The sequence below is a fragment of the Aptenodytes forsteri genome, unplaced genomic scaffold (assembly GCF_000699145.1).
Source record: "Aptenodytes forsteri isolate BGI_AS27 unplaced genomic scaffold, ASM69914v1 Scaffold485, whole genome shotgun sequence".
Taxonomy (NCBI): Eukaryota; Metazoa; Chordata; class Aves; order Sphenisciformes; family Spheniscidae; genus Aptenodytes; species Aptenodytes forsteri.
This window is the reverse complement of record NW_008795525.1, coordinates 452,238-464,995: the sequence shown is the minus strand read 5'-3', so window position 1 is coordinate 464,995 and position 12,758 is coordinate 452,238. Positions and strand designations below refer to the sequence as shown.

General features: G+C 44.9%; 1 protein-coding gene and 1 pseudogene across 1 annotated transcript in view; one reads left to right on the top strand and one right to left on the bottom strand.

Annotated features, from left to right (window-relative positions):
• LOC109279532 overlaps nucleotides 1-3,569 on the bottom strand; it is an 8,313-nt pseudogene extending 4,744 nt beyond the window's left edge.
• A 3,578-nt stretch (nucleotides 3,570-7,147) lies between these two features.
• LOC103901166 (folate receptor gamma) overlaps nucleotides 7,148-12,758 on the top strand; it is a 12,018-nt gene continuing 6,407 nt past the window's right edge. The window contains exon 1 of the mRNA XM_009282005.2: nucleotides 7,148-7,320. Coding sequence (XP_009280280.2) covers nucleotides 7,148-7,320 — 173 coding nt within the window. The remainder of the gene's footprint in view (nucleotides 7,321-12,758) is intronic.

Sequence of the window (12,758 nt, the reverse complement as noted above, 5' to 3'; positions counted from 1 at the left end):
CAGGTTGCCCAGAGAGGTGGTGGATGCCCCATCCCTGGAAACATTCCAGGCCAGGTTGGACGGGGCTCTGAGCAACCTGATCTAGTTGAAGATGTCCCTGCTGATGGCAGGGGGGTTGGACTAGATGACCTTTAGAGGTCCCTTCCAACCCAAACTATTCTATGGTTCTATGATCTCTGTGGCACAAAATAGTTTGTGTGGAGCGCAGTCTTTGGAGGAAACGTTAGAGCTGAAGTAACAGATGACATCAGACCCGTCATCTCAGCTGTCTTTAAAAGCTGTGTCCTGCAAGTCAGAAAGAAAAAGCATATCTAATACAGAGGAAAAGGAACAGAAAGAGAGCAAGTTGCTGAGAAACACCTGCCCTTAGAACCCTCCCAGCCCCTCCACTCACACAGTTTTCCTGAACTTGGAGAAATCACTCTTTTAAAGCTCAAAGTAGATGCATTATTGATAGGAAAAGTTTCCTGACTGCATTGGCTGAATTTTAGAGATATTGATAGTGTTTTGCAGCTGGCTGCACACAAGCTACACAGTGTGTCTGCTGCAGCTATGAAATACATATGATGATAAATATAGTTGTCTCTTTTACTCAGTAATTCAATATTTCTACAAGCCCTTTGTCGTGGTTTAGCCCTGGTGGGCAGCTCAGCCCCACACAGCCGCTCGCTCACCCCCTCCCCACCCCCCCGGTGGGATGGGGAGAGAAAGCACAAAAACTCATGAGTTGAGATAAAGACAATTTAACAGGTAAATTAAATCTATCCTCCTTCTTCCCTCATCTTTTATTGCTGAGCATATCATATGTTCTGGAATATCCCTTTGGTCTGTTGGGGTCAGCTGTCCCAGCTGTGTCCCCTCCCAACTCCTTGTGCACCCCAAGGCTACTCGCTGCTGGGGCAACATGAGAAGCAAAAAAGGCCTTGAGGCTGTGCAAGCAGTGCTCAGCAATAGCTAAAACATCCCTGTGTTATCAACACTGTTTTCATCTCAAGTCTAAAACACAGCCCCATATAAGCTACTGTGAAGAAAATTAATTCTGTCCCAGCCAAAACCACTACACCCTTCCTTCTTATTTCTATCTATGTAAACAAAATTCCATAGGTAGACGTTGTTTTGGAATGCAGCATTTTGCCAGAGATACCCTTATCAATGGGATAAGTGTTTGGGTCCCTGCTGTAAAACGAGCAGTAACACAAAATGTCATATCACCTTGTGGTCCTTCAAACAACCGCCCTTCTGCCCCATTCGTTGTCTGCCTCTCCATCCTGGACTACTGCAGTCTTCTACTGAGATGCCTCAATGACCATTCCAAACATTCTCCACAATATTCTCAATGTTTTCTTCACCCCCTTTCTCAACCACCTCAGCTTTGCTTCCTGTTTTTCCCATCACTAATCTCTCCAAAGAGATTCCTACTTACCAGCCCAAGCCCAAGAATAGCTCTTTCTTACCCTAAGTATATGCTGTTAATTTGGGCCATCACTTACTATGAGCAGAAACTTCTCCTTTTGGTGTGTCCAGTTCCTTTGCTTGCCAGTGGTCTCAGGAGTTTCTAACACTTCTTTCTCTTTCCAGCCCTCTCTGCAGGCTAAAGAATTAAGAACTGGATTTTGCCAAGTGACAGAGCTGTCTTTGAAGCACAGACATTGAATAATTATTTCATTCACTGGATAGCACATGGCTGATCCATACAAATCAAGATACAGACATGTCATCAAAGTGGCACACAAGTCCAGCACTGATATGTATTTATCTGAAATTTTGCAATTGAAAGTGAAATTATTTTTTTGTTGTTATTTAACATTTTTCTTGTTATTTAGCATCTCAGTCATGTAGCCCAGACAGAGAAGCAATTGGTAGCAGTAGTATCTAGTATCTGTACCTTTGCTAGCACCCATTGAAGCACAGATCAGATACTTTAATATAGTATTAGAGGTGTAGAATGACAAGACAATCCCTGCTACCAAGATCTTCAAATCTAAGGACAGGAGAAGAGAAGGAAGTGAGGGGAGAAAAAGAGCAATAAACAGCATGGGTCATCATAAGAGGCTACAGGAGCTGTATGTATCACTGTACAATACCAGGCGGTCTCATACTATATATAGAGAGATATATATATGTACACCAGAGGCTATATTGCAAATTATGGATTTCATGAACAGAATCAGCAGGAAAACAGAGGGGGTTGAGATTATTTAAATTTCCATTTTCATGTTGCTCCTCTTATCCAAATCGTCTGGAACAGATGAAACTTCATCTGCAGTAAAACAGCAAGACAAATATCAAATAATCATCCATGAGTATTGTACTGTCACTGAAATTGGCTTGTGACTGATTGTGCAGCCTTTAGATGGAACAGAGCATTATTCAGGTACTCAGGGTGAAAAACATACGAAAGAGTTCAAGCACAGGGATAATGACAAGAAACTGTGGGCTATAAAATGCTCTAATGGTCAGCTAAAATCTGTGGACCTGAGAAAACTCCTGGCTGCCCCTTATCAGGGGCAGGGGGACAGACCCGAGTGGCAGCTGGGACCCACTCCACATGATTTCTGATGAGTTGGTTTTAATGTATGGATATCAATACTAACTGTTAAAACCTTCATTGAGTAGATGCCCCACACAATGCAAAGCAAATGCACTTTCCAAATGAGGAACTGACATCCGGACCATTATGTTGAGTGTTTCCCCGAGCAGTGATCTCTGCCAGGGACATCTCTCACGTCCCACCGGAGAAGCTCCTCCTTGGCATGGGGACTCTGAGGACACACCCCTGTGGATCTGTTTAGATTTTATGCTGTAGATGATGGGGTTCAGCATGGGGAGGACCAGCAGGTAGACGTTGGCCATGAAGACATGAATAAGAGGGGGAGCATGCTTGCGATTCAAGTGAACTATGGACAAACTGACCATGGGGATGTACATGATCAGGTCTGCCAGGATACAGGACAGGCAGTTGTTCAAAGCTTGAGACACTCCCTCTGGGATGTGATGCTCAGAATGGCCCTAGCAATCAGTATACATGACATGAAGATGAGGATGAGGTCGAATGTCAGAAAAAGAATGGCTACAGCAAAGTCATATCAGTTATTGAATGCAATGTCTGCACATCTGCTTGATCAGACAGCAGGCGATGGCAGCCCTCCTAAGAGGTATCTGCACAGAGCAGCCAGCCCAATCTTGCCTGTCCTGGCACTGGTGAGGATGGAGGAGTATCTCAGCGGGTAGCAGATGGCCACATAGCAATGAAAGGCCATGGCCAGAAGCACTGAGGACTCCATGAAGGAGAAGGAATGAATGAAATAAAGTTGAGCAAAATAGGCTCCGAAACTGATTTTCTTGTAGTTGACCCAGAAAACACTCATCACAGTTGGCATTGTAGACATAGACAAACCCAAATCAGTGATGGCCAGCATGGACAGATAACAGTACACAAGCTCATGGGGGCTCGGATCAGTCCTGATGACAAAGAGGGTTGTGCAGTTCCCCACAAGTGATGCAATGTAAATGCAAGTGAAAGGGATGGAAAGTCAGACATGGGAAACCTCCATCCCCTGGATGCCCATTGGGATGAACAGCATGAGAGGAATGAGATTCTGCTGCAACATGATATGATGAGCTAAAGCACAAAAAGGCAAGGTAATCTTGTAATCAGTGAACCAAAGAAAAAAGCATGAACTAGAAATGATCCAGTATCACAAATCTGCCAAATCTAAGCAAACATATTTATGTTATGCACTGTGGCTCTCTCAGAGTGCTGCAGTACGAGCTCTTATTTAAATGAGAGTTTGATGATACAGAAACATACCATTAAAGATGTAAACATTGCACATACCTATGAGCCCAATAACTTCTTCATTTACCTGTTACTGTGCTAGATAGCAACATGCAATATTACTGTTATTATAAACATCATTAATCTAAGGAAAAGGGAGGAAAGTTTGCAGTTGTTCCCCAGCTAAATAATGACTAATCAAATGTACTGGTGAAGCAAAGACAATTGTGCCAATTTCATGTGCACCCGTGGCATTTCAGGGCTTCTGCTTTATGGAGTTGAGAGACCTTGCGTCATTGATATGGTTTTTTACTCCAGAAATAAGTAGAAGCTTCTCTTTACGTGATGAATTTGGCAGTGCTGCCGAGTTATCTAGGCTCTGCCCTGGCTGCTTCCAGTCCCGCTGCCGGAGGAGATGCGGTTTCACGCCAGCTGTGGCTTCACTTTCCTCTCCTCCCTCTTCCCACACAATACACGCTCCAATGCCTTGGTTTCAAGGAGCCCAACTCAGCTGAGGAACCACATCTCCAGGTGCCACTATATCACTTGCCTACACACAGCCAGGGAATATCCTCCAAGTCTTTACACCGATTGCCGATGCTTTACAACAGACTCTTGGAGAAACAGCTGACAGGAGGGCTGTATTGCTTTTATAAATATATAGTGCATCCACACTGAGACACCACAGAAATGCTGTATGTTCATTTTATCCATGGAGAATTTCCTAAGTACCTGGCAAGTGCACAGGACTTCTAATCTGAATATCTTTTGAAGAGCAGTAAAGCATAACGAGACATAGCAATATAAATCTGAAAAATTCATACTAGACACCAGGTTCTGATTTTATGCTGAGCAGGTAAAACTGACTTAAGAGAGGATTTGCCATTGTGGTTGGGAAGCAGATTTCTGAAAACAGAGCATGCTTTGAGGTAGCAGAGGAGATATGAGAAGCTTTAGCTGCTGAAGGCAGAAAGGTTTGGTAGCTCAGTTAAAACCAGGAGCATATTTTTAGTCATGATTTTGCATTATCCGGTGCCTGTTACCAATGTACTAACACAAGGCTCCAGCCCTGGGTCTCTTACCTGAGTTGAAGTCTGAGCTCTGTCTCTCGGTGCCCATGAAATGCTGCAGAGCACAACAGGAGACTGCAAAGCAGGGCCACGGTTTGCAAGTTGAACCTTTTGTTTCGCTCCCTGCTCAGCAGCTCCACGGTTAGCGCTCAGAAGGATTTAAAAGAAAAAAACCCAAACTGAATGCTAATAGTGGTTAGGACAGGAATCAACAACAGGGAACAGTCCTGATTCTGCTGCACGAACCTGGTGTTCACTCAAACCTCATGCACTTCTGGTTCCTTCATCTCAAAAGGGGCACAGGTAACTGGGATGTCCCGTGCTCTGGCTCGCTTACCAGTGATCCTGGGCACGTGGCGTGGCACTTCTGACTTCAGCTGGTTGGTTTCTTCCCCATTCCCTCAATTATTTACTTCCAAATAGAAACAGACCGTAACAGCAAGTGAAAATAGCATGCTAGTTATCGCACCTGGTCAGAGCAGAGTGGATACCAGGAGAACCCTTCAAATACTTTGTCCGATTGCAGGTGTATTTCTCCTGTGGTTGGACACTAGCTCCAGCTTCTTTCTAACCATATGTTTCCCTTTCTTGATCAAAACCACCCATTTTTCCACTAGCTGTTCAAGGCAACTATGACTCCGTCAGCTGAGACCCGAGGGACCATCAGCAGCAAGAATGTCCCCCTCACCCGGGATGCTGACCCACAGGACAGCACTGATGTTGGTGGAGATGAGATAAACACATGTTGCTGCTCCTGTGGAAGGGTGTCCAAGAAGTTTTCATGTATCTCCATGCTCACATAGTTTAATAATTGCAATATTGTGTAATCATGCATAAAGTAGTTTTGCACTGATATTACCTTGGCAGTTTGTCTCACAAAAGATCCCTTTTTCTGCAGATGTGGCAGTGAAAGACTGCTGCCAGTCTGGCCTTGGTAGAAGACGTATAAGACTATGAAATATTGGGCTGAATGCACAGCAGTCACTCACCAATATTAAAACTACTTGAAACTCGTAGGAAAAGAGTTTGACACAGAGAAAAATACTTCTTTTACAGAGCAGTTTCTGGAACTTGTTTTCACAATCAGTTATGAAGGAGGACAGCATGAGGAAGTTTAAAAGGTGATTATACAAATTAATGAGTAATGGGTCCATAAACATATATTCTAGTGAGCAGTCAGGGATGTGACCTCTATTGTCACTAGTAAAACAATAATGGAAGTTGGGATGCTATGAGGGGAATGGACTGCAGAAACTGGCCGAAGTACCCTCCCTATTCAGATCCCAGCAACCTTCCCCGGGGAGATTTGCAATTCAATAGGTGCTCTGCAAGGAGGAAGCAGAACCATTGCAATGGGCTATCACAGACAACCTTCCCAGAGAAGACACAAAGCAAGGAGCCTTGGTCTGCCTCCCGCGTGTGCCCACTGGGGAAGTGCTGACCTGCCACGGCTCAAATACCGATGGTACACGAGGCTTTGGGGGTGAAAGCTGCCTCTGAGTGGAGGAAATGCAGCAGAGCTGAGAGCAGTGTGAGAACAGAGACACACACAGAGACAAAATGAGGAGTTATATACTTCATTGCTGGTGTTCAGGGATGATTTTGGGGGACTAAAATCTCACTTGTCCAATTTAATCTCACTTCAGCGTTACAACATATTCCCGCGCAGCGAGGAAGCTTGCTCCAGGGTTGGTTTGTATGATACACTGAGCAAGCACTGGGCCAAGATACAGGAACGAACCCCCTGCCATTCCTCAGTGCACTTCCAGATAACATCATCACGCTAACACAAATCTACTGCAGAAGAGTCAAAATACAGAATTTAGCAGTTCAATGAACTTAGCAGTTTTCTTCGGCTTTTCTTCTGAGCTGCCTTCCCCCTGCATTTCCCTGGCACCCCCATGTGCACATGGGTTCTGCACAACATCCTTGTCTCTAAAATGGAGAGACATGGATTTGATGGGTGGACCACTCAGTGGATAAGGAATTGTCTGGATGATCACACTCAAAGAGTTGCGGTCAACAGCTCAGTGTCTGGGTGGAGACCAGTGACGAGTGCTGTCCCTCAGGGGTTTATACTGGGACCAGTGTTATTTAACATCTTTGATGGGGGCATGGACAACCTCAGCAAGTTTGCAGATGACCCCAAGCTGAGTGGTGTGGTTGGTACTCTAGAGGGAAGGGATGCTGTCCAGAGGTAAACCGTGTGAACCTCATAGAATCATTTAGGTTGGAAAACACCCTTAAGATCATTGAGTCCAATCATAAACATTAACACTGGCAAGTCTGCCACTAAACCATGTCCCTAAGTGCCAGCGTCATGAAGTCCAACAAGGCTAAGTACAAGGTCCTGCACCTGGGTCGGGGCAATCCCAAACATGGATACAGTCTGGGTGATGAGTGGATTGAGAGCAACTCTGAGGAGAAGGACTTGGGGGTATCGGTGGATGAAAAACCGAATATGAGCCGACAGTGTGCACTCGCAGCCCAGAAAGCCAATCGCATCCTGGGCTGCATCAGAAAAAGTGTGGCCAGCAGGTCGAGGGAGGTGATTCTCCCCTTCTACTCCACCCTCGTGAGACCCCACCTGGAGTACTGTGGAAGATGATCAGAGGGCTGGAGCACCTCTCCTATGAAGACAGGCTGAGAGAGTTGGGGTTGTTCAGCCTGGAGAAGAGAAGGCTCCAGGGAGACCTTATAGCGGCCTTCCAGCACTTAAAGGGTGCCTACAGGAAAGATGGGGAGGGACTCTTTATCAGGGAGTGTAGTGATAGGACGAGGAGTAATGGTTTTAAACTGAAAGGGGGTAGATTTAGATCAGATATTAGGAAGAAATTCTTTACTGTGAGGATGGTGAGACACTGGAACAGGTTGCCAAGAGCAGCTGTGGATGCCCCCTCTGCGGAAGTGTTCAAGGCCAGGTTGGATGGGGCTTTGAGCAACCTGGTCTAGTGGAAGGTGTCCCTGCCCATGGCAGGCAGGTTGGAACTAGATGATCTTTAAGGTCCCTTCCAACCCAAACCATTCTGTGATGGGTTTATTTTCCCAGCCTGTGTGTTCGGAGGCAAATTTCCATCTTGTTTCATGGCTCCCAAAGAGATTCTGCCCTTACCATGGGTCTGAGACAACGTGTCTGTAACCTCCATGGGAAGTCCCTGAGGCTTTTGAGACATTTCATTGTCAGGTAGGAACTTTAATTTTTAAGAAAGATCACTCTGTGGCTCTGTCTTCATTCACATATCTCTCACTATCATTTCCCCCTTTTGTTTTTACTCCTTCCTTGCTTTCTATTCTCAGTTTTTTCTTCTTTCTTGGCTCACATGTAACTTAATTCTATATATATAGCCTCTTCATTCAGGGATATTAAAGTACTTTATCAAAAAGGGGCAGTTTCTTTTCCTAACCTTCCAGCAAGCAGAGCATGTGAGTGTGTTACCCAGTAAAATAAATAATTGGATTTTTTGTTGTAGAGCAGCAGCAGAACAAATTAGCCTTTGCAGTCTCTCTACCTGTATCTGCCATCTCTCCACCATCACCTCCTCACCCCTGAGTGCCCATCATCCTTTTGAAGAGCAAAGATAACCCCTGTTCTCATCTGAGCTATCCACCTAGACAGACCTATATTGCTTATTCTCCACGAGCAATGCTACCAACGTCCACTGACCTGAACAGTTCACCAAGCTGCCCTGGTGTGCAGTGGCCCAGAAAACTTATTATTCCCTGTTACAAGACCAAAGAGATCTAAAAGTTGTGTCATGTGATCTCCAATTTAAGTTTTAACAACCACCTTCAAAATCCTAAATTTTTTAGACAACAAAAATTTTGATGGATGGAACAATCAAGTATTTGAAATGAAAAGTCTGAAGCAACAATATCTGTCCAATGTAAAATATATCACCTTTTTTCCCTTTCTTTCTATGTGCATCAAGAAATCCCCTGCTTACACTCACTTTTAAAGTGCGATTTAACCAATTTTTTCAGGGAAAGGAAGAAAATACTAGATGTTCTCTCAGGGACCCTGGGGTTATCTCTGCTCTTCTTGTAGCCAAACGCTGATTGACTCCTGAAGGACTCCAGGACTGAGATGCAGCTCCAGCGTGAGATGGTTAAACACAGGTGCCTCTGTGGAGGCGTCTCCTTGTGCTGGTGGTGGGTGTCTCTCTGCAAGGGTCTCCATCTGCACAGGGCGTCCCAGACCCCAGCAGTCGGTGGCGATCCAGGGCTCAGCTTGGTTGCCCTCCCTTGGTGCTGAGTCCCATTCAAGATGTCCTCAGCATCCGCCTGGCCAGGCAGCTGTGACACAGGTCCTGCACACTGACCCCATAGCCCAGTGCCACGGCATGGCCACTGCTGGCCACAGGCTTTGTACTGAGGTTGCAAGGTCTCAGCACTGAGGCGTGCTAGGTTTGCTCTCTTTGAACTTGTCCTGACCTTCCTGGAGCTTTGTTTTTACCAGATTTAGCAGTAATGGCAATTTTTATTCTGTCTATGACTATGGCTTTTTTGCTTACCGTTGTATGGTGCAACCATAGTTTCAGTTTTATGCGGATAGTAGCAAAAAGTAGCTATTCTGTGCTGAATGAGATATTTATGACTTTGACATAATGGCATAGTGCTGAGAAATATGCATCTGGCAGGATGGCAGGGGCCTTGAGAAGTGGGGACACGGGATGCGGCATAGAGGAGTGCAGGCATGAAGTGATAAGAGATGGGGCACAGGCTGGTACTGGAGACCTCATGGCTATAAATAACTCAGGAATGGTCAGTTAAAGAAATGCAAGCTCAGAGCTGGACAAAAATGGTTTTGGGGTGACATAGAGAGCAAAGAATGAGTATCTAACATGCATAAAATGTACCGTATTTAGGAAATCTGCATGTGTCATGAACTTGCAGATCACTGAAGAGAAAACAAGGTGTAAAAGCATGTTATCAAACATAAAAAAGACACAAAGTGGACCCTAGAGTGAGGAAGAAGAAGCCACAAATATCAATATCATACTCCCTGTGAAGGACTCCAGATTTTGATGACTTGATGTAATATCTACCACCACCATCAAACTGAAGTCACCAACCTTAGGACCCAGAGGAGCAGTGAAAGGGTGAGCACGACCTCAGGGAAAAGGTAGAAAATGGGAAGTGTGTGTATAACAATATTAAGTTATTATTATTATTACTACTACTACTACTACTACTTCTTCTTCTGTAGAGAAATATTAATTTCTTTCTTTTTTTCTGTAATAACTGGATCTGGACTAACAATGATTCTTGTATTAGCCTGTTTTCAATTACACTAACAATTAATTCTTGGCTTTATACATAAAGTGTGTTTGCTTTTTGCCCATAAATGAGATACTGATCATAACAACACACACGGCCCTTTGCAGCAGTGGCAGTGGGAAACCAAGTGGGACACCATCAGGCATCTCCAATGAGAACTGTGATCTCCAGTGGCACTAAGCAACAATGCGTAAGCAAGTGCATTGAGCTCCGGTCTAATGCAGACCCTGAGGTGTCCAGAGGCACTCAGCACACCCTAAAGCGGTTACCCAGCAGCTGCTCACCCAAATCTGACCCCAGGGAAGAAGCATCCAAAGCAATTCGATCCCAGACCCTGGAGATAGGTTGCACAAGGCAAATCGAATGGATGGAGCAAATGCGGATGCACCCAGCCACCCACCCATCCCATTAAGTACGAGGACATGGGCAGGACTACAGTGAGAGGGAGAGAGTTTCCCCATTTTCTGCACTGTCAAGTGTACAAGTACCCCCTGCAAGGATAGGGTCTACACATTCACATGGGACACCTTAAAAGGCTTTCTGGAGAGATCGAGGGATCTGCACAGCCATGAACATAGTATCTGTGTGGGAAAATGTCGCAGAAAATGTAATAAAGGGCTGAATCCATAGGCACATGGATAAGTATGCCATATGGGGAAAGGGTCAGTATCGCTCTTCTAACGTGCAGACAAGACTCCCTAACATATTGCAAGTTCTCCAAGGGCTGGAAAGGATTCTGACTGGGCAGATCCAGGTGATAGAGTCTACCTGGATTCCCAAGGGCTCTGAGCAAGGTCTACACCGAAGGTCATCACATAAGCAGTCATGAAATGAGAGTAAAGTTCCACACACCACTGAATAATTGAATCAAAAAATAAAGGTGCATGGCTATCCTTTACAGTGAACCCCTACAGGATCTGTACTGGCATTTCCACTTTTCAACTAATTTTGTCTAGGAAAGGGAGGGGAAAAGAACAAGGCAGCCAAATTTCTGATGATATTAAATTACTCCAGAAACAGGAGGACCAGCTGCGAAAATCTGCAGAAGACCCTGATAAGACTGAGTCACTGAACAATAAAACAACAGATAAAAAAAAAAGCAGTTGAGATAAACATACAGTGATGCACTTGGGGAAAAAAGGGAACACTTCAGATAGAAAATGACAGGCTGGTGGCTAACAACTATCTCTCAGGAACAAACTGTCACAGTTATGATAGTGTTACGACAACACGGTTCAGTGATCAGCAGTTCCAAAAACAAACTAGATATTAGAAATTCCTAGGCAAGGACCAGAAAACAAGGCCAGGACATTTTTGTGCATCTGAAATACTGCTGCGGTCCTGATGCCTCGGGGAGCAAAACACTTGTCATGGGAAATGAGTGAGCAGACCGTGGCTTCGGTTGGAAAGAGGCAACGGAGGGGAGATATGACAGGGGTGGCAAAGGCTCAAAGATGAGCGGGGGAAGATCCGCTCATTGTCACTTCCAATACGAGAGCTAGAAGCATGACAAATTAAAACAGCACGCGTCTGGTTCAGAACGAACATACAGAGGTCATTATTTATGCCGCGTGTCATTAGACTGTGGCAATCACTAAAGCAGGGTCCCCTAGAGCCTAAAGTGTTCATGCATTAAATTTAGGAAGATGAGCTCCTTAGGCAAGTGGATTCATCACCAAAACGTCAGTGATGTGATCGAAGAAAAGAGCAAAACAGCCCCAAAACCTGTGCTGTTCCAGGAGGAAGACTCTGCCCCTTTGCTGAGGGTGAGGGCTTTCCAAGGGGTCTTATGAGCAAACCCTAGCTTTTAGCTTCAATTATTGTTCTCAGGTTTTTGCAACAAGATGCGCTGTTTCCCCTCATCAGCTAGCATTTATTTTTTTGTGTTGGGAGTTACTATTCTTCCTTCTGAGACAATAGCACTTATTCCTGCATGTCATATTTTTGTGATGAGCATTAGCCCTTTTGTATTTATTCTTGGTGCATGGCTGGAAAGGATTCTGACTGGGGCAGATACAGGTGATAGAGTCTAACTAGATTCCCAAGGGCTCTGAGCAAGGTCCACACCGAAGATCATCACATAAGCAGTCATGAAATGAGAGTAAAGTTCCTCACACCACTGAATAATTGAATCATAAAATAAAGGTGCATGGCTATCCTGTACAGTGAACCTGTATCCTGATATGTCCCTCCTTGGCTTTTTTGTCTCATGCAATGGTGCAAATCAAAACTGCCTGGTGTAAGGCGAGTAGAGGAAAAAGGGCTTGTTATGAATGGCCAAGGCTGATAAGAGACCTGCCTTTTGAAAAAAAAACCACTAGATCATTTCCCAGGCAAGAGGGTGTTGCTTGTGAAAGAGGCTGGACAAGCTGGTTGTCACCAAAACAACTGCTTCTAAGGTAACAAATGCTGGCAGAAGTTAAACCTCGTGAAACATATTAGGAAGGTACTTTCAAGTGCCAGCACCTGTGTCAGAAGGCTTTCCTATTAAAGCTGACCCCAGGAGGTTGCTGTGCTGAGTGTTTTTAGGGTGTTACAGAGGGTTTAGAGGCTCTCTGAGTGGGTAAGGTTGATATCTGGGTTTTTGGGTTGTTTTTTTTTTGGGGGGGGGTGGCGGCGGGGGGGGGGGTGGG